The sequence below is a fragment of the Terrapene carolina genome, unplaced genomic scaffold (genome assembly GCF_002925995.2).
Source record: "Terrapene carolina triunguis isolate 2854851 unplaced genomic scaffold, T_m_triunguis-2.0 Scaffold199, whole genome shotgun sequence".
Taxonomy (NCBI): domain Eukaryota; kingdom Metazoa; phylum Chordata; order Testudines; family Emydidae; genus Terrapene; species Terrapene triunguis.
The window spans coordinates 499,495-522,016 of record NW_020664550.1 but is presented as its reverse complement, the minus strand read 5'-3'; the positions used below and the strand labels follow the sequence as shown (position 1 = coordinate 522,016).

Here is a 22,522-nt window from a genome sequence, read left to right as displayed (position 1 = left end):
GTTCTAAAATTATCTGCAGAATGCAGAGGCACCTACTGATTCATGCATTAAAATGTCAGTAGGCAATCCGTCTGTCATGCACCCACCACCGTGGTGTCTGTTATTCAATCTGTGGTAGCACATAAAGGCCCCAACTAAGGGCTGGGGTCTCGTTATGCTTAATAGTGTACTGAGCTTCTGATCCCTTGCATTGCCTCTTTTTTTGGATTCTCTTGGTGCAAAATATGTAGCAGCTGAGCAAAGCTAAAACTCAGCTCAGCTTGTTCTTACAGCTTTAATTCCAGGAAGGCTGTAAATGAATTAAGCCACACAAGGAAATCTACCTGGCAGAGCGCCGTAAGCCGGCTTTCTATAGCAATATACTTTTAAATGCAGGATTACTCTGATCACAATCCCCACCTTTATGAAAGGTATTGCAGGACACCTGAGAGGGAAGCCCAGCTCCTCAGCTGGTGGTGTAAATCAGCACCGCTCCACAGACGACGTGGATTTACACCCACTGAGGTTCTACCCTGGAGATGCTGAGAATTTGAGCCCAGTGCAAAAACTGGGTGCGAAAGCTTGCAAGAGGAAGTGGCTGGGCTCCTCTCTGTGTGAACTGAGAGTAGGCAGGAAAGGGGGTGGGGGGAGGGAGGTGATGTGTTCTTACAGCCAGCTCCGCTGTGCTTGCAGGCAGGAGATTAAACCACAGATGGTGAGTGAGGCTGAGTGAAGAGAGAAGAAACTCACTCAGGTCTGATCCCTCAGTATTCTCCGGCAGCCCTTGCTAAGGGAGTTGGTTGGGTGAGGAAAGGGAAGGGTAACCCAGCAAGGCCGTTTTAACAGAGAAATCATGGAGTTAAATGCTGGATAACAAGCAGAAGGAGCTGTTGCAGATAAGGACAAGTGAAGCCGAGGATGTGAAATCGTGTCTGCTGCTGAATGTACAGGAACTGGATTGGGAAATCCCACTGCTGCTGCAGTGAACAGGAATCAGATGGTTACCTGCCCCTCCAGCTCCTTGGTGAGCCCCAAACGTTCTGAGGGTCTCAAATCCACTGTTGGTAGATGACCTTTGGCAGCGCAGCATGAGCAGCGGGTACAGTAGTCTGGATGAAGAGCTCGAGGATTTTTTTTTCACAGCCAAGACCACCTTCTTCAAGAGTGCACAGAGCAAAGCCCCTGGCAAGGTAATAGCTTTAAAACTATCTAAGGGGCCATGTTGGGTGTAGGCTGGAGCATTCTCCCTAGCAAGGTGCAAAAAAAAAAAAAGTCTGTGTGTGCATGCATGTCTATCTGCAGGTGCCAGGTTGTCAAAATTAGCTTGCCGTCATAGTCAGGGTCACAGTCTGCTCTCAGAATGAAGGGGGCATTTACTTACATCTCTTGCTATCTGGTAGATGGAATGTCTTTGCGCGGTTGCAATGGTTCTCACCTTTGTCTATTCTGCCACTCCCTTTTCCATGGCAGGATATGCACCCCCACCCTCCAAAAGATCCCCTTCCCAGTCATCCAGGATCTGGCTGAAACCCTTTGCCCCCCGGGGCATCAGAACCCTCAGGCTGAGAATGCCTGTGCTGTCACATGCAACATAGAACATTGCAGATCATTTAGATTCTGAGAGGCATGTTACGGTGACAACAGGTTTTCTAAAGTTAATGGGCTAAATTCATCTCTGGTCTAATTCTATTGACCTCATTGGAATTACTTAAATGGACAAAGTTAATCCCTGGTGTATGTTTAAAAAGAGTGTTTGATTGTGTATACCATTTTATCCTGACTTCAAAACTAGTATCTGTTAGTAACACCGACAGGACATTGCCTATATTAATATACACATTTAAAATCAGCCCTCCGAGAATCTGTAATCACCAACCAGCACAAGGTGTAGAAGAGAGGAAAAAGCTGTCACAGAAGTAGAAGTGTTACACAGGAAAAAGAACCCTAAAATGTTCACAGCTCACGTTACGGAGGAAGCATGCGCTGGGTCACCATTTTCCTCCACTGCTGCAAAAAGTTTGATCTTGGCTGTGCTGTCAGCCTGACGGAGGAAAGCACCATGTCACTGTAGCAGTTCTTCTTTTTCACTTAAGAAAAAAAATACTTTAAATGATCAGTGGTGAAATTCCACTGTAGGTTGCTACCATATTTGCATGTCTGAAACTGCAACGTTATAATCCTCAGCAGGTGCTTTTGGTCTCATCTTTCTCTGTGGTGCGCAAAAAAAAATAAGGCGGGGCAGTTCTGAGTTAATCTGAAAGTGTTTATTTTGCTTCGTCCAGTTGAGTGAATTGGTGTGTGCGACAGTCCATTTATTATCCGGTAGTTTTTAGGATCTCATTTTACTCATCTGAAACTTTTTAGAAATACTCCCTTGGGTTATAACGTGGGACATCCCCCATTAGTAATCTGTGTCGGGAGCTGACCGCTAACAAACTTTTTTTTTTAGAAAATGTCATTGGATTATCCATTTGTGTAGAAGACCTAAATATCTTTGTATAATTTTATTTATATATATATAATATATATATATCCCTGTGTGCATTCAGTTCCTATTTAATACTTTCTTCTGTGGCAGGATATTGAAATGCTAATTTTGAAATAAGCCTGCTCTTTCAATCACTGCTTTATCCTGCCCTAATATGTGCCCATCACTGTGATATCTGGGCTCCATTCTAATGGATATTAACTGCACTGGTTTCTCCCCTCCATTGCTCTCTTCTTAACAGTCAAACATGGTGAAAGTTAAAGGAAGTTCAGGTCAAGTGATCTGGTATTACAGGTTTCTTGTACTGTGGGAAGGAAATGTTTCTTGTTTAAAACAGCATAGCGGTCCAAGCAAACCATATTGTATGATATATATTTTCTGGCTTTAGAATAGTACAGTAGATGCAAGTCATCAAGCAGCTGATTGTTTTTTTTTTTCCTGGGGGAGAAATAGTTTAAGGCTCTTGATCATATTAGGGTGGTAGGGGCTATTCAAAGTGTGCTATTGCTTTTGGCTTTCTTGTTTTGAAGGTATGATTAATGGGAATTATACATGTACTGCAGAGAATTCTTAGACCCTCTAAGGCTGGAGCCGGTTCCTGGAGTTCTGAAGGAACAAGTCACTGAATAGTGGCAAAAAGTAGCTAGGAATAAATTTAGAGGGCTAATATGGCCAAAAAATGAATGATTTCCAATGGGTAGTTGGTACTTGCAAGAATCTGATCACTTGAGGAGCTTCCCATTGCCTCAGAAGTGTGTATGTGAGTGTGGGGGGAAGAGACGGAAGAAAGGGAATAGAGAACAGACTGTAAGGAACAATCCTGCACTGATAGTTATGTAGTAGCATGAACCTAATGAGTTTTTGTCTCCTCCCATCTCTGATGTAAATGTGAATCATTGAAACTAAATTCATCCTGGATCCAGATGACACACAAGCTGTTTGATAGGCACAGGCCGGTTGGTGTGGGTGGAATGCTTTGCCCAAGCATCCTTGGAGATTACAGAGGGAAACAGGTGCAGTCATTATTCAGCCTTGACACCAGTACAGGCATCGATGTGCAGAATGCTGGGACAGCAGCAGTATCACCCCAGCAGGTGGGAACTACTGTACAGTACACACTCCTCCCAGGCCAGGCAAGGCAGATATTTGAGATGTTGGTTTAACTTGACAGTCTTATTTTTGCTACTGGTCTTCTGGAGGCCCTCAATCTGTCTTTACTCAATCAAAACACCCACTGAAGCCTCTGGGAGTTTTCCTAAGACTTTAGGATTTGATCCATTTATCTGCTCTTCTCATTCACTCTCCAAGTGTTGTATAGTCTGAGAAAAGCAACTTAACAAAGAGATTCTGTCTCCGCCATCAAACTGGAACCTCCGTGGCTTTGTTTGTTAGTCTCCAGGCCCCTCTCTTGGTCATTGTTTGTCACTAGGTGAAGCAGAGACTTTTTATTGGTGTTCCAGAACCAAACACATTTAGGATCCAGAGGCGCTCTTCTTTTGATTGAGATGCCAGGGTTATGAAACGAAGCCTGCTACAGCGATTGATTGCTCTAATAACAAGTAGTGTGAGTGATGCTGGGCCAAAGCATGTATGTATTAAATTCCTCAGAACTGGGCAGGTATAGCATCAAATTAGGGTAATTCCCCCTTCTACTTGTACCTCCTTCTGGAACCATTTTGAAAAGTTAAATGTGGAATGTTTCCACAACCGCAGTCTGTAAAACACCTCTATATGGTAACAATTTTGTGTTTTCAGCCACCTAACCCATCGTCTGCCCGTGGTTGTGCGCAGTCAACATGTTCTGAATCCAAGATTTAATTAATCTGCTGGGCACACTTCAGCCCAGCCTGTCCCACTCTAGATATTCAGGAAGGATGCCCAAATCAGAGATGCAACCCTCTTCTGAGCACCACAGGCTTCCTAACTGGACTGGCCCCCCAGCACTGTGGGACTGCAGATAGAACCATCTTGTCAAACCTCAAATAGCTCTGCCATTTTCTGGCACGTGCTTTTCCATGTTCTGTTTCGTTCCCATCCAGCTGATTTGTTCGAGCTGGTTTAATCAGCCTGTTCAAGCCAGCTCTTTAAATGGTTAACCATTTAAAGAATGCCCCTGCATGTAAGTGTAGCACGCTTTCATATGCCAAGGGCTGGTCTACGTGGTGAGGACGTCAGAGTGCACTATGGAACTTTCAGTGTTCAGGAGAAGGGTCCACACAGCGAGTTTGCCAGCTCCAGGGCAAGCTAGAGCGCGGTAGATTCACACCATGGCATGCTGCATAGTAACTTGCCATGTAGACAAGCTCTAGGATCTTAAAGCATTTTACTAACCTTTTGTAACTTTTCACAATGGGTAGATAAGTGGTATCCCTATTTTACAACTGAAACACGGAATTTGAGTTGCTCTGATATCTTGGGTAGGTCAGAGGTAAAGCGAGGCATAGGACCTTGGAGCCCTGGTTCTCATTATCCTCCTTTAAAGCTTAGAGAACTCTGAGGTGGGATTCTTCAGAGGAGGTTAAGAGAATTTATTTGCCCAGCCACCACTGAAATTCAGTGGGAATTGGATGTTTAATTCCCTTAAAATCTCAGCTTAAATGACTATGGCATAGTGTAAAATTAGAGAAGGTTGCCTTCTACCAAAGTGCTAGACAGCTGAAATAGTTAAGGAGAGTTGCAAGGCCACATAGACCTACAGAAAGTGAAACAAATTGTGAGACACAGAGAAAAATGCAGCCATTAGAGTGGCTAATTCCCATGGTTTGAAAAGGTGATTTAAAAAAAAAATCTAGATTAGGCTGGAAATCTTGCCTCTTTAGTAACTTCATCATTCTTAAATTTTTTTCTAGCATCATAAGAGATACAACATTGGAAACATCATTGTTCAAAGCAAACATTTGGGTCTTCCTTGTAGCATTTTCCCCTGCAGCTCTGCTGCTCTGTACTATCCTAATTCACCATCTGACTGGTTCCGTGAGCTTCTGTATAAAGAACAATATGATGTACTTAAAGGGCTTAATCAAATTGCTTGTTGGCATCCAGCAGTAACAGACATGGGGACATTGTGTTTATAAAGAGAAAAGGGCAAATTACTATCTAGGATCTAAAATGTGCATTTCCACATTATGATGTATATCTGTTGTTCTCCCGTCGTCGTTTGATCAGAATTCTGTGTATCAGCAGTAAGTAACTTGCTTCTTAAAATCAGTCTCACTTTTCTCTTCCCTTTGTACACATCCATTTCAAGCAATCTGGCCTTTCTGTAAACGCTTTGGAAGATCTTTAGGCTTCTTATGGCTAACTGTCCCACCCACTGATTTCCCTTTTATTCCCTGTTGCTTTCTTGCAGGTCTCTTCCACCTTGTTCTGCCATTATCGATCTATGGGCAGAATGGAGACCCTCTGCTCAAATACAGGGGTAGATTAAGACTATAGTATTCAGGCTCTGATTAATCAAAATAATGTCCCTACCCATATGACCCTTCAAAATCTTCAGCTCTCCTGTATGTGCCGATCAAGTTGAATTCACAGGGCTGTCACCCAACCTACTTCACTTTGGGGTTGTATCAGGACCTGTGACCTCAAGGCCTTAATTCAGGGGCCTCTGAGCTTCCTCACCACCTCCTTGATTTGGACGATGGTCTGTAGCACTTAGCTCTGCCTCTGTCCAAATGTCTCCTCATTGGCCTCAGTGTGTGAAAGTGATGCGCACTGGAATGTAAGTAAGCAGGGCCAGTTCCTGAATAACTCTTTTCTCAAGAGCAAGTGCATTGACTTGGGGCAGAGGTACAGAGCAAACTGCAGCTGCATTCATGTCTCTTCTGCTTACTAATATCAGCAAGCCAGCTGTATAGAAGCGTGACCTCCTTCGGTTCTCTGACGTGCGGAGACGGTGCACGAGCGTAGGGCCTGATTCCATAATCCAGCTACGCATGGAAGTCCCGTGGACACCCAAGATAGATCCACAAGTGGAGCAGCTGCAGAATCCAGCCCTGGGTTCTTTCTCTCCTTGTGTGTCAGGCTGGGAAACTGCATGCGCTCGCACTCAGGTGCATCTTCATGACAGCACATCTGTAGGATTTTAAGTAGTGGATTGGAAGATACCGGGAGTCTAGTTTTTCTCTGTTCTTTTGGACATCAAATGGAGACGTGACTGGCAAATTTGAAAGATTCCCCACAAAGGGGAGGGGAAATGCATAGCACAGCAAGACCTGGTCAAAGAGACCATTCAGGGTCTCAGCCCCAATAGCTTAATGGAGTTAATCTTCTGTAATGAAGATGGAACAGAATTCTACGTGGTGTATTTATTGCAGTTTCTTGAGAGGAAGCTATAACGAGTGACCCTTTTTGTCCAGTTTTCACTGCATATATTAGTTCAGGGGTTCTCAAACTTAATTGCATTGCGACCCCCTTTTGACAACAAAAATTGTTACATGACCCCAGGAAGTGGGACCGAAGCCCAAGAGTGGGAGCTGAAGCCCTTGGGGCGACTAACCTGAGCCCCACCACCCATGATTGAAGCCCTCAGGCTTTGGCTTCAGCCCCGGGCCCCAGCAAGTCTAACACCAGCCCTGGTGACCCCATTAATAGGGGATTGCAACCGACTTTGGGGTTGCGACCCACAGTTTGAGAACTGCCATTTTAAAACTAGTTCTTAGAGTGCTTACTGTTAGTCATGGGGGAAGATGGCACAACAATGGAGACCTGAATTAGTTTGTGCTTTGGAATCATTCCACTGTTTTGAGCCCTAGTGAGGCACGATGTTCTCTGAGCACTTTTCAAGCCATCTGTATTGGGAAGGTGTCCTTCAGTGCACACAGAAATAAGACCACTTGGCTGAAAATTGCTGCCTATGAGTCAAGAGTTCAGCACAGACAAGGTTGACTGAGAGTCCTGGAGACTGGACTCCTCTTTATCCAGAGAGCCAGAGACAACTGCTATCCCAACAATGTGCCTCAACCTAGTTTGAAGGGACCTTCCTCTAGGGGGTAAGAGAGGAATCCTGTTTCCATGGCCCATTCAGACAGACTTTGGTGCCTTTCTGAGACTGCAGTGAGAACAGAGTTTTTATGGCTGGGTTTGAGTTGTGGTGGCCCAACGCATGTGTGGCTTTCCCACACCCACACCCCCTCTGTAGGTCAGATGCTGGCAAATGTGAGTTCAGTTGTGGAATATCTAAGTCTGAACAAACACCAAGGAAGACTCAGATATTTTGGATGTGTGACTTTGCTGTGGGGGATGAGTCACACTGGGTATGTCTCCCTAGTGAATTAGTTTGTGTCAAACCCTAGCTGGGTAGAGAGAGGAAGGGATTGTCCAGTGGTTAGGGTGCTAATTGGGAGACCTGGGTTCAGCTCCCTGTTCTGTCACAAACTCCGTGTATGACCGGGGGGGCAAGTCGCTTAGCCTCTATTCCCTATTTGTAAAATGGGATAGTGTAATCCACTGGGGTAGTGGGTCCCCCTCTGTACCCAAGTATGTTACAGCCCCTGCAAGAGTGCCAGGGCTCTTGAGCTCAAGCTGTAGCGTCTCATGCTTTTAGCACTCAAGGTCTCCGGTTCAGTCCCAGGTGTGTTGGCCAAAATTGTGGCCATCACAATAGCACTTTCCTGCCTCACAGGGGTGTTGTGAGGTGCTCAGATACTCATGAAATGGCAGCCATATAAGTACCTAAGATAGACTAAATATCTTTTCACGTTGGGGGTATGAAGGAAGAGGAGAGGGATGGAGAAACTGGGATCCAGCCTTTGTGAAGTGCAGCCTTGCAATTAGATTTCAGTGGCTCAAAAAATTCCACCACGTAATGTCTTTCTCAATCGGAGAGAGAAAAATTAAATCATTCTTTCAACTGTTTGCCATGGAGATATGCAGAGCTATGTTGCTATGTTACCAGGTAATACTGCGGTGCTGACTGCGTAACTGTTTGCTCTGGGGTTCGCAACAAAGAACATGATGGTTACCTTAGCCCTGTTGACCTCTTAGAGGAGGGGACCTCTCTTAAGACCAGATAAATTTGTCCAATTTAAACCAAAAAGCATTTGTAGGCAAGAGCTGTTTATCCTTAAGCATCTCTCTCTATATATATAATAGAGACTGTAAGTTCGTTGGGGCAGGGACCTTTGGAATTTGTTTTAGACAGTGACCACGGCTTGTTGGTGCTGGACATGTCATAACTGTGGGTATCACTTTTATGATTAGGTTTGGTACCAGTCAGATTATGCATGTTTGTAAGGTAGGTGTCCTATTTTTGAATGTTAATGGCTCTCATTCTCTTGAAAAGGGCTGGATGAGTAACCCCGGAGACTGGATTCTTTGTGCATAGAACAGGGGAAGCATGTTCAGCAACAGTGCCAGCCCCCACTCATATGCCACAGCCTTTAATTGGAGGGGCTGTCTCGAGGCAAACAGAGAGGCAAGTGTGGCCCAGTGGCATTCATCTGGGACTCCGGTGGCCTAGGTTCTATTCCTATCTCTGCCAGCGACCTTGAGCAAGTTGCTTCATCTCTTTGAACCACTGTTTCCCCTCTTGCCCGTTGTCTGCCTTACCTATTCATATTGTAAACTCTTTGGAACAGGGACTATGTTTCACTAAGGGACAGTCGTGACAGCACGCGTAGGCACACCCAGGATCGCTTTGATCAAGCTAGCTCACTAATGCTAGCAGTGTAGCTATGGTGGCATGGGCTAGCCATGTGAGTACATACCTAGGGCCCCGGGCAAGCTTGTATTTGGGCAGCTAGCCGGTGCCACTGTGGCTACTCGGCTATTTTTAACAAGCTAGTTCAGGTATGCCGACGTGGGTCACAGTCTTGCCACCCAATTGCCGTGTAGACATACCTAAGTGTATGTTTAGCATCTAGGATAATGGGGCCCTGATCTCTGCTATAGCCTCTAGGTGCTACCAAAGTGCAAATAAGAAGAGGGGATTTGCTGTCTGTGTTCATTCAGTTCTTTGGCTTCTCTGCCAAAACTGCCAGGAAGCACGTTTAGTGTCACTTGTGGGGGCGGTTTTGTGGTGTGGAGCCGCTAGTCTCAAGGCTGAGACCATCACAGATATCCTTAATACCCACCGTAACCCCACCGTATCATCGGTAACTACTGGTGTGTGTTGCACCCACCTTGTGATCACCCGGCACTGGTGTAAATGAAGATGCAAGGTGCTGGGCAATGGAGGTCAGGAAGACACCCATGTGCCATTTTATACCTCAGACAGGGGCAAAACCATGATGGCTGCCATAGTTACTAACCTCATATTCACTCCTACAGATGTTCAAGGAAATGGGTGCACTGGGGTTTTTTGCAGGGTTGACAGACCCACTGCTTGTGTATCCAGTTTCACTAGTCTCTCCTTCCAGCTGTGTGCGCTAGGACACTCCCAAGTGCATTGCCCCAGACCCACTCCTGCTGCCCTTGGCACACGTCCTCCGTGTGCTCTGCCTTCTGCTGAGGCCTTGTGAGGTAGTTACCCAGCTTTCCCCAGAATTCCCTGGTACAAACATCGTGGGTGGTTGCGTGGACACTTGTGATGGCAGAGAAGCTGCTGTGTGGGCTTTGTGATAAAGGGTGGGAGAAGGGACAGATTATACCCATTTCACAGATGGCCACTGAAGTAGAGAGAGATCCAAGTGACTTACGCAAGGAGTTTGTGGCAAAGCCAGGAATTAAGCTTAAATCTCCCGAATCCCTGTCCAGTGATTTAACCACAACACTGTCCAGTTTACTTGCTCATGCTTTGTCTAGTCTGGTTTTAATTGTCCAGGCATTGGGGTTTCTGCCACTGTCCTTTTGGGAAACTGTTGCCATGTCAGAAAGGCTTGTTGGCTGCGGTTCTAATACGCAAGCTGTAAAAGGCCAAGAGCAGTAAGGAGAAATAAATAAATAAAACAGTAGGCCTCGGAGTGTTCACTTTAATTTCCATTAGCTGAGGGTTTTCTTTTTCTTTCTTTGCTGATTATATATTCCTAGCAGAGACACTGCTGAACTATTTAAGTTATTTATGATGCTGTACAGAGAAGTTCCTGGCCTGGAACTGAGTTCTGGGCTGTCAGTCACAGCAAGTTTTCTTTTATTTCCATTTGAATACTTGAAAATAACAACGTAACATTTTGTGCTGCCTGGAAGACTCTTTAATTATAGCGAAGAGCCTTGATGGGGGTCTCAGTATTACCGTTAGTCCCATTTTTGAGGTTTCTAGCTGGGTTCCTAAATTGTTTTGAAACTGGTAAAAGACAATATATTAATTTGTTGGTGTGGGGTTCTGGTTATTGGAAATGGGATGTAGAACCTTTCACCTCTTAAGTCAACAGTTTGAAGCCAACCCACATCAAAACTGACTAACTCACTGGACAGGGAGGGTCCAGTGATTAGGGCCCTCGCCTAGGACCTGGGTGACCTGGGTTTAATTCCCTGCTCTGCCACAGACTTCCTGCATGATCTTTGTCAAATGGGGAGGCTAGTACCTTACATGGGTGTTGTGAGGATAAAAATATTAACAAGACTGTAAGGTGCTCAGATATTGCGGTAATGAGCAGGGCCATATACTTACCTAAGAGAGGCCACGGAATAGGCATTAGATCGATGTGAAATGAGTTTGGTGGGTCTTGCGCCACTTCCAGTGGAAAGTTGTCCACTTCTTGGAAACCGACTCAAATTGCTAGCTTCATTGGCAGTCTCGGTAAAGAGATCTCCGATACTATGGTGATGAGTGGAAGAATAAGACCTTAAGAGGCCAAGTTACTCCTGCCCTTATAAGAGGTGGAGGTACACTGGCAGAGGGCCTATGAAGGACATTTGTACTGCTATTGCCCATGTTGTACCTGTCCCATGGACAAATAAAGGACTAGGATTCCAAAGTCAGCTGCTGAGACGCTGTTGGCCTGTTACCTGTGCTGAAAGTATCTAACAACTATTATTCTCTTGTGTCCCAGCATTGATTCTTAGAGCACCTGGAAACCCTTCTGGGATGCAGTTGCCTTTTGTTAATGCTGTGGATTAAAAGGGACCAACCTGTCCATTTTTCTTTCCAGCTCTTGTCATGCAAGGAAACTGTGATCTCAGTCACTGGACTGAATCATGTGCTCTGCTCCTTTGTGTTTCTCCTTTTTATTCTGGACCCAAGCATCCTGTCCCCTTATCCCTGCTGTGTGGCAGGCATGCTACCAAATAGGCTCTATGGTCCTTTGATGTCTGGAACATTTCCTAGATTGTTTTTTTATTATTATTATTGTTGTTGTTGTTTATTTTATTTATTATTCTAACAAAAATTGTTGCTAAAATACTTTGGAAGTAGTTAAATAAATAAATATAAAAAATAAATTAATGGAGATATCCTATCTCCTAGAACTGGAAGGGACCTTGAAAGGTCATCGAGTCCAGCCCCCTGCCTTCACTAGCAGGACCAAGTACTGATTTTGCCCCAGATCCCTAAGTGGCCCCCTCAAGGATTGAACTCACAACCCTGAGTTTAGCAGGCCAATGCTCAAACCACTGAGCTATCCCCTTCCTCCATTCTATTAGCACATTTAGTCTACCACCACTTGGTATGTTGGAAGTGATATGCAGACATTAATCAATTGATTAATTCTCAGAGCATCTTTGTCAGGTAGGGTAAGCATTAGTATCCCCATTTTACAGAGAAGGAAGTGACTTGTTCATGGCCATGCAGTGAGTCCATGTCTGGGCCTCGGAATACAACTCTGGACTTTCAATGCTTGGCTCATTCCTCCAGCTCACACTGCCTTTTGCTTAAACAATATTTTCCATGAAGCGATCTCTAGCATTTAATGATCTGAATAGATCATTGACTTTCAGGTGACACTAGGGCTGTGTCTTTAAACCCCGAAATGGCAGAGGATTCGGATTGAAGGATAAAACCGCAGGCTAATAGTGGCATTGGGGCTGAGACAACCTATTTCCAGTTGGTCAAAAAGAGCCTTGTTTGCATACTGGATGTTTTGCCAGACTCCCCTTCTGTTTCTCTTTTGTTAGAACAGACAGTATCTGGTGGAACCTATTGTAGCAGATGGAAGCAGAGCAAACAGATAAGTGTTCCTGGTGTTCATGAACCACCAGGCCATCAGAAGAGCAGTCAATTAGCTGACGTCTTTATTTAGAGACTTAGGTGGTATTTGATCATAGAGCAAGGAAAACTTGCCCTCAACTGTGCTTCTACGTCCTCAACTCTTTTGACTTATTTTTAACTAAGGGCCTGATCTTGGGAGATGCTTAGCAACTCGTGGGATCAAGTGCTAAGGAAGTTTTAGCCCCCTAAGAAAAATGCAGCTTCTAATGGCATAGTTAAAAAGCTGGTTGGTAGGGGCAGCAACATGAAAGGAGAAACTGTCCAAAAAAAAAAAGGGATTGCAGTATCCTGTAGAATGTACAGAGCGGTGGGCCTCAGCTTTTCCTGGCCACCTGAGTGAATTAGCTTTGTATGTTATACAGGCTTGTGTGCTATTCTTACCGCCAAGAATATAAAGCCCAAGGACCAGATGAACAATAGATGCAGCCTTGACAACAGATTTCCACTGCATTGCTGAATCCACAACCTTTGTCAGAGAATGAACAAGTTTATTAGCGTTAACTCCCTCCCACACTCCCCCCTGGGTTTTTCTGGGGACTCTGTTAATCTCTTTTACTTTTCCTAAAAAAGGATTGAATTTATCAGATGAATATGGATTGCTGAATGTACCCTGTTTGCAAGCAAAACAAAGCTCCAGGCATGTGAATGTGAAGATTGTTTCTCTTTCTAGATAAATCTTAACAGCTTTATAGAGTTGCAAAATGCTTTCATTTAAAGCTTCCTTGTAATCATTACTCAGCTGTAAATAATCCAGTCATATTTTAATTCTGCTACTGTTACTAATTTTGCCTTGTACGTTACCAAGGGCCTGATCTAAACTTCATTGAAGTCAGTGGAAAGACTCCCAGTGACTTCAGTGATCTTTGGATCAGCTCCTAAATGATCCGCTTCATTTCTATGGGAATACTATACTCACATGGTAAAATACTACTGAATGCAAGCCAGGATGGCAGTATTAGGCCTCATAGTAATTGTTTAAATATACTTCGTGTATGTGTGTATTTATAAGATTCCATTTTATATAGAGGAGCTCAGCACTTCGGGAATAAATTAAGCCTAACACCACCCTGGGAGGTGGGGAAGTATCCCCATTTTATTGTTGGAAACTTAGGTACAGAGGTTAATTAACTGTCCCAAGGTGATACAACAAATCTGTGGCAGAGTTGGGAATAAAACCCACAAGTTCTGATTGCTATTCCTTTGCTCCAAACAACATTTCCTCCCGTGTACCCTCTAAGCAAACAATGCCAGAGGCTTTGCCAAGCATGGATTTCAAAACACCAGGTATAGATTCCAATACCAGGGTTCTAATGTCCATAATCATCCGACTGAGAGGAGGGGAAACCTGAAAGATGAGGTAGAGCTCTTCACTGCATGATGTTCAGTCATTTATTTCTGCAAAGCTGGCTCCTGTACCAGGGTGGGTGACATCTACTAATAATTCATAGGCTCTGAGCCTCTCAAGTTTATCTTTTGGCAAAAGGTAATCTCTGTGTTCCTAGCAGCTGGTGCCCTTGTCAAAGCTGGCTACTGTCGTTCAGCGTGACCAGGATAGATGTTCTACTCCAGTCAGTCTCCAGCCCCATTTGGAAACCAAAAAATGTTAGGTTGGAGATCTGAGGGCTCTGATAATTTGTAGGGAGGAAGGGAGATAATCAACAGTGCAATTTTTTTAGCCTGGCTGTTGTTAATCTTTAGATGAATTTATTCAAAAGGAAATCCTTATCTGATACCAAGTGCTCATTAATATTTGTCATTAGTTGCAGCAGAAAGGGGATAACAATATTGGATATTCTGATACAGAGGCTTTAAAGTCAACTCTTTTTCTTTCGCTATAGGCTGGGTGAAATTCAGATTTTCCCACCTACAAATTCATCAGACAATACTTTACCCCTACTCCCCTGCCACACACAGACACCCCAAAAAAAGTTCAACAAAAGCCAGAAAACTCTTGATCTGGCAAGTTTTCATCCAGAAGGATTTTTTTTTTTCTGGTGGAGCTGTTGGTAGGAGCGGCTCATCAAAAATGCTCATAGTTTTTGAATATAGTGGCACAAATTACAACTGTTTGTTGTGAAATGGATGGATGTGTGTGTGTATGTATATATATAAATAATATAATGAATCCTGTTCTGAGAACAATGATATAATGTAGCTTTATGTTGATTGCTCCCAGCCTTTTCACTAGAGCAGATCAATAAATTTTAAACAAACAAAAAAAAAAGGTGTTTTTCTAAAATAATTTTGTCAAATTGTCAACTCTTTCAAATTTTCGATGGGAGGGATGGTTGTTAAAAGTTTTGAGACACTTTTAATTAAAAGTTTGAACAAAACCAACACAATTGTGTTAGGAATTTCTTGTTTAGCGAAAACTAGGCTTTTGGTAAATGACGTTGAGATGACAAACAAGGGTCGATTTGGAAGCCTCTGGAATGAAAACAACATTTTTATTTTAAAAAGTACCACCAAATTTTTTTTGTTCCACTTTTTTGTCCACCAGTAAAATTTTCAAAGGCACTTAAATGCCATTTTCAGAAGTGAGATAGGATGTCAGTGAAAGTAATGGGATTTGGGCTGCTGAGTGCACAAGTCATTTCTGAAAATGGGACTTAGGCTCCTAAATCACACAGTTGCTTTTGAAAAATTTACCGCCCCCCTTTCTCTTCCCCCCCTCTCCCTTTTCTCAGGCACCTTTTTACCAGCGTCAGACTAGAACCTCAACTGTGCCAGGCAGTACGGGCCTGAGCTGAACAGTATTGGCTACAGCGTCACGTATCTGAGATCCTGTTTGGGTGGCAGTGCTTTTAGGGCCTGGTTCTGTAATCATTACTCTCATAGGTTTTCCCATTGTAGTCTCTGGGCTTACTACTCATGTGCATAAGGGTCACACAGGATCAGACCCCTCTCGAGGATGGTGGTATCTAGTTAGAGGGGAATGAGGAGCAATATGTTGCAAAGATGGTGACTGCTCGGTAGAATCTAATGCAGTCGGAACAGAGTTTCCTTGTTTCACAATCAGAAAGCACTGAATATGGGGCTGTACTGTATCCCTGCCTTTCTAGAGGTCTGATCAAACACTAGCTCAGAGCTCTTCAAGGAGCTGTGTCCTAGTGGTCAGACACTAAGCTGGGAGAGCCAGGAACTCCTTAGCTTTAATGATATTTCTCTCTCTCTTTCTTTTTGTGGACTCATTGGAATCATATAGGACCTGATCCAAAGCCCACTGAAGCAATGGAAAGACTCCTCTTGACTTCACAGGGTTGGGATCAGGCCCAGGGCCAGCGCTTCCATTTAGGCGACCTAGGCGGTCGCCTAGAGCACCAGGATTTGGGGGGGGGGCGGCATTTTGCTGCCCTTGGCGGCAATTCGGCGGCGGGGGGGTCCTTCCGTGCTCCGGGTCTTCGGCGGCAATTCTGTGGTGGGTCCTTCACTTGCTCCGGGACCCGCCGCCGAAGTGCCCCAAAGACCGGGAGCGCGGAAGGACCCCCCACCGCCGAATTGCCGCCAACGACCGGGAGCACGGAAGGACCCCCACCTAGGGCGCCAAAAACCCTGGCGCTGCTCCTGATCAGGCCCCAAGGGTCTGATTTTTCTGGAAGTTATGAAGATGCACAGCTGCAGTTTGGGTTCTTGGTTCTCGTGACCTCTGAAAATCAAGCCCTCGTCCTCTTCCTTTGTTTCCCCATCTGTAAAATGGGGAGAATGCACCAGCATCTGCCTCACTTGAATAGTGCCAGAGTTGTGAAATGCTCTAAGGAGCAAGAGTGACGGCTATATTTGCCTTCTGTTTTGCCAGAGTAGCAGAAAAGCCACGGGGCGCCCTTAATGATTGATGAAAAATAATAATTACCTGAGGTTTCCATGTTTTCCTCCTGGAGGCTTTTTCTGCGGGACTTTATTTTTCATGTGAAGTATTATCCGTTTGTGTTGAAAAGGACATGGGCTCTCTGCCCTGACAGCTCATTATGTGAGGGAAGAGAGTGGGGAGTGCATGTTGCACATGGTATGGCGCACGCCAGATGAGACGGGAGATTTATAGGTGAGGATACATAGATCTGGGGAGGGGGAAAGAGAGAACCCTGTGTTTACAGATCACGGCTTTGATTCTTCTCTATAACTCATAGCCTCATGCCAAGGAGCCTTCCTCAGAGGGGAAGGCTGGTCCAGTGGTTAGTGTGTTCACAATGGTCCTGTGTAATGCTGGGCAAGTGACTAAGTCTCTCTCTGTGCTCCAGTTCCCCATTGTTTATTCCACTGCCCTCCCTCACAGGGGTGTTGTGAGGATAAATACAGTAAAGATTGTGAGGTGCTCAGATATCACAGTGATGGGGCCGTAGAAGTACTTAAGATAGGCAGAGAGCTATACTAGGAGGGACTTATCTCTGGCAAAAGACAATGGGCTTAATTGTACTGTCGCTTCCCCCCGCCTCCCCCCATGGGTGCTGCCACCAGAAGGTTTTAAAATACAGTCCGGGCTCCTCCATAGGGAACTCCCCAGAGGGGTCAAATCAACGTATTTCCCCGCTACCAGTCCTTGTCCTTTCCCTGGCTAATACTCCACATTTAATTGCACTGGTCTGCTCCATTTGCTGCTAGAGCAAAGGTCATAGGCATTTTGCCCTGCCTTGACTTTCCACCACATGCCAGGTTCTGTTGGCTTCCCCGAGTGGGAACCCAGAAATGAGCAGAGTTAGGATGGTTTCATCAGCGGCTCTCTCCATCTTTAACTCATCTCAAGAGAACTTTTTTTTTTCTGTTCTAAACAAAAGAACTAGCTAAGGGTTAAAATATCGATCTTCATTCAGTCTCTTTGGCTTTTCCTAGATCTTAAGGTCAGAAGGGACCGTTTTGATCATCTAGCCTGACCTCCTGTGTAACATGGGCCAGAGAACTTTGCCTAGTGATTCTTGCATCTAGGACAGTAACTTGTGGTTGAGAGCATCACTTTTAGAAAGGCATGCCAAATTTTGTCATTTGGTTTCAAATGCGCTTCTATTGAATCATATACTTTAGGACTAGATCTCATGCCTGGGTACTGTGGCTATCAAGTGCTCCATAAAAGACATGTGGGTCCAGTCTTTCCCACGTCCCAGTTAAAATGCAACTGTGCTTATTATACATGAGACAAGGTAGGTGAAGTAGTATGTTATTGGACCAACTTCTGCTGGTGAAAGAAACAAGTGATCGAGCTCCACAGAGCTCTTCTTCAGCTCTGTGGAACTCGAAAGTTTGTCTCTTTCACCAGCAGAAGTTGGTCAAATAACCACCTTGTGTGTCTCCTATCCTGGGACCAATGCTGCAAACAACTTAGTGTTTTGTCCAATCTAATTTTAAACATTTTTGCCTGTGACCAAAGAAACAGATAGCAAAAGCTGTTTAAGTTAAATCTACATGGTAATTGAAAGACTAGTTCATTTCACTTAACCTCTTTTGGAATGGAATAATGATCATTTTCCTCTTGTCTCTGGTTGGATAGTTTCCTTTTAGCTTTTGTGCAGACCCAACAAGCGCAAGTAAGGTCCAGCCTTCTACTGAAATGATTTGAAATGACTAAAACATCTATATTTCTGTGCTTCAAACCCCTCTATAGTTTGATCCTTTCCCCGCTGTTGTAAATTGCAAGGAGCGTGGGGAGGGTGAGTGGTGAAAGTTTTATAATTGCACAGCTATTGTGGGAGAACAAAAGGTACCCAGCCTTTTACTGAATCTTTTATGACTTGTGGAATCATTTGTTGTTGTTATGTTTGTTTGGTTTTCTTTTTCCCTTTAGATCTGCCAGAGGCGCATAAAAAGGAGCATAACCAGTTTCAAATGCAACAGAATCTAGGTTTTGGAATTGCTGGCTTGTTTTTGTTGCTGCTTATAATTTGAGAGGTCTTCATAATTTACTCAAATCTCATTCGTCACTGCATGATACTGGGTACAGGGCATTAGCAATTGACGTGCCGTTTAATTTCAAATATGTCTAACGGGTTTAGAGTGACAGGACATAGGAAACTCAGACAAACTTCATACTTCTCTCATTTGTAATTTAAAACAAACCTTTGTCTGATAACCAGTGTGAAGACTGAGGGGCTGATGAGCTGAGTAGTAAACTAACATCCCTTCCCAAAAGGGATCTTTAAATGTATTTTCATTATATAAACACTTGAGCCGAATGAAAATATTGATTTTTAAATTGATTTAAATCCATTGATTTAAATGGAGCTGTGCCAGATTATAATAGCAGAGGATTTAGCCTGGTCCGTCTCTCTCTCTGGTTAGAATGATGCAGTGCTGGGGCCAAATCCTTCCCTACAGTTCAGCTGTTTTACAACTGGTTAACCAGCATATGGCATGGAATTAGTGGTAGTGCTTGATATTTTCCACACACAGAGGAACAATCCCTGCCCCAGAGAGCATACAATTGAATAAACAAATGCAGATGAAGGATGGCAGGAAAGGGTGGAACATTCAATGTGATTGGATGGGGGGTGGGATGGATAAATCCAAATCTTACTAGTTGTTTTCATAGGGGTCATATCCCAGGGGAATTGCATATTCCTCATTTCCACCTATGTTTCTTTCGTCACACCCAGTTTCCCTAATGATAAATAATGCAATATATTGTACCAGCAAAATTTATGCTTTTGAGCTCTCCTCATCTAAGTCAGAAAAGTGACTCTAAGATTGGCTCCTCCTCGCTCTGCTTATCTCCTCTTGCGTGCTTTTGAGTCGTATACACAAAATTTTATTCCTGTTAGCCCTGCAGGGCTCAATAAAGCTACGGAAGAGTAATCTACGTTTTATTCTGCCTTGCGCATAATTTGGTGTAATTGTCAGCAAGCTGTGGATATAAGACGGGATAAAAGAACCAGCCCCCCCCCCCCTTTTTTTTTTTTTTTTTAAAGATCCCAGGCTGATTTTTGCAAGGCCAACAGTGAGAAAAAACATGTCTTGACTTGGAAATGGAGCATATTTTCCCTGGAATCATTGAAAGATGATGAATGCAGAACCCCACCATGCCAATTTTAGAGACACGTTTCCTGGCTTACAACTGCTCTTTCACTAGCAAGGCCCAGGAATCCCCATAGCCCATATTTTCCCCTCTCCCCCATTAATAGCCTGGATCGTGAACTTATGGCTCATTAGATAAGTGCTCTGTTGCAAAGAAAAGGCGAGTGTGGCGAACTAGCTCTTGAACTACATATGTCAAAAACATGAGCAGTCTACAGTGACGCACTTTGTGTGTTTGTGCGGCTTGTCTCTTATCATGCCACGTATTTGTTCTGGGCAGGTTGTATTTCGGTGATCATTAATCCCAGTGCCAGATAAAGTGTGGGTAGTGGAGATGGTTCTGACTTGACAGTCGAGAAAGAAAACCACATTTTAAGTGGGCTGTGATGCCTGAGTAGGAAGGATGGCTAAGGCTGGGAGACCTGGCTTCAATTCCTTGCTCTGTCACAGACTTCTTGGGTGACCTTGACCAAGTTACTTAGGGTTTGTTTACATGGGGGATACTCAGGAAAGTTCACCAAAATTAATTAAAGGTGCGAAATTAAAATGGGTTCGCTAAACTGCATTAAATTCCTTTGTGGACATTCTCATTCAGAATTTAAGTGGCCTTAATTCGGTTTAGCGTAATTCACTTTGAATTCACTTAATTCACCTCAGTTCCCCCATCTGTAAAATGGGGATAACAGCATTGCCCTACCTATCAGATGTATTGTGAGATGCTCAGATACTACAGTGATGGGTACTGTAGAGATGTAGATCCTAAGAGAGATGATTGAGTAGGCTGTGGCAATTTGGGTTTCTTGTTTTAAGTGTCCACTTTTTAATTTTTATGCTATAAAAGGAGGAAGGTGGAGCTAAAACTTGAGGTCCAGGTATTCCAAAAGAGCTCTGCACCCACCAGCTCCCAGTTAGGTACCTAAAGAAGGGACCAGAATTTCATAAGTGTGTAGCACCCAGCACCTCCCACTCATTGTTCTCAGTGCGGGTAGGGAGGGTTCGCCATTGTTCTTAATGGAGACTGCTGAGTGTGGAGCCCTTTTGAAAATCTGGCTGCTTTCCTTAGGTGCCTATATGGAGCTGACCTCTTGTGAAATCCTGTCTCTCAAACTATTTTCTTCAAATGCTGGAGCCATGGCATGACAATTGTCACATCAACTGCACTTGTAGCTCCTTGGTGTGAAGATGCACTCTAAGAGCACTAATTTAATCTCCTGACACCTTTGCCAGGTGGGGTATGTGTTAATATCCCTATTTTGAAGGTGGATGAACTTAGACCTGATTTATACACACACAGTTAGCATTGTGTGTTTTCCAACTGATTTAGTTAAGCCAGTGCAAAACCATGTGTGGGTCCTCTTAATTTGATTTAAAACCTAATTTATATCCGTTTAGCTTGTGTCTGTAAATTTAAACAGATGTATTTAAACAGTAAAGATAAACTGATATAAGCCAGGTTTAAACTGAATAAGAGTGTCTGCACTGGTTTTATGAACGGCTTTTAGTTAAACTAGTGCAACGCGTCTATGTAGACAAGGCCTTAGGCCAAAGTCACAGAGCAAGTCAGTGGCAGAGTTGGGAGTAGAACCTGAGTCATGAGTCCTCTGCTTTGACCACCAGATTACAACAATCCATGATGCACAGGAAATTGTGTCAAGGATGTGTACAATAATGGTGCAAGTTAGAGTTCACAGGAGATAGGAGTGTATCATTATCATGTCACTTTTATGATGTTAGTGCACAGATACCAGCATCACCGATCTCTCTGCCAGCATCTCTAGTCTTTATTTAGTGAGAGGGTTTTCTTATTTTTATCTCCTCTTCCTTTCCCCGGCAGTGTAATATGCTGGTGGCATGAATGTCATTGTGCGTTTTTTTCAGAATAGATGTGGTGTTGGGGCATAGGGCAGAGCTTGATCTTGGGTGTCATTTCAGGCATTCTTATTCTGCGATTGACCTGCGACTGTCCTAAATTCAGCATTGTTAGCCAGTGTTGATTCTCTCCACGGCTTCTCGGCTATGCTGCGTCACAGGCAAATTTAGCAGGATATCTGTGCACATCAAAGAAACACAAGAACATCACGTGTCCGTGAAGGAGTATTGTCTAGTGGTTAGAGCTGGGGTTTAGCAGTTGGGATTTCTGGATTGTGCCCCAGGCTCAGCCACTTGGATCATTGTCTGACCACTAGCTAGTCACTTTAACCCATGTGGGTTTCAACTTCCTCCCCTCCCCCCCCAACCTGTAAGGGGGCACTTGTGACTTTTGATTGATTGTAAAGCACTTGGAGATCCTAGGATGAAAAGTGTGGTGGAAGTGCAGACCGCATGCACAGAAAAGGATTAGCTGTGTGTTACTGGGGCCAGTGCAGCTGGGTGTGCCCTTTAAATCCTGATGCGGTCACTGATTTGCATGTTCTACTAAATCTTTACTAAGCAGCGGCCATGATCCACTGACACTGGGTGAAGTGGTAAACAAACCCACAGAGCCTTCAACCTCTCTGTCTCACCAGGGCTCTTTTTAGCAAACCCTGTTCCCTTGAGAGTACCAAATCCAACTCTGGAGTTAATCCTTCTCTTGTCAGCATCCTCTCCCCAAGTGGATCCTAGCAGTGTCCTCCTCCATGCATGCACAGACAGAGAATTACTGAGAAGTTTTGCTAACAGTTTATTTCATCCTGTTTCTGTGAAACAGGAAATGTGGCAACGGCTTATGGTTAATCGCTTCTGTTTTTTTCTTCAACCAGAATTGCAGAAACTTTGCAAAATAGGAGCTTAGGGCAGATTCATGAAGAGCAGTAAAAGGCTTGCAGACCCCAGGCTAGACTTCATAGGACTCTTAACAAATGACTCTGTTGTTATGATAAAGTCATTTTACTGCCACTGTTTCTCCATCCGGACAATGGGTCTTTGCCTAGTTGCATTTCAGTCCTTGCTCCCACCCACCTGCAGTGTTTGTCTGTCTTTTACTGTAAAAATTGTCA

The 22,522-nt window shown here is 44.1% G+C and overlaps 1 protein-coding gene across 2 annotated transcripts in view; it reads left to right on the top strand.

The window, feature by feature from the left end:
* The window catches only part of LOC113407162 (ras association domain-containing protein 5-like), an 83,548-nt gene that overhangs the window by 38,448 nt on the left and 22,578 nt on the right, over positions 1-22,522 (top strand). Inside the window, exon 1 of one of the 2 annotated variants that reach the window (XM_026655274.1) lies at positions 945-1,169. The exons of the other annotated variant lie outside the window; for it this stretch is intronic. Within the exon in view, the coding sequence (XP_026511059.1) occupies positions 1,068-1,169 (102 nt within the window). The 5' untranslated portion in view covers positions 945-1,067. Of the gene's footprint in view, positions 1-944; positions 1,170-22,522 lie in introns of those variants that run through there. 2 annotated transcript variants of the gene reach the window in all.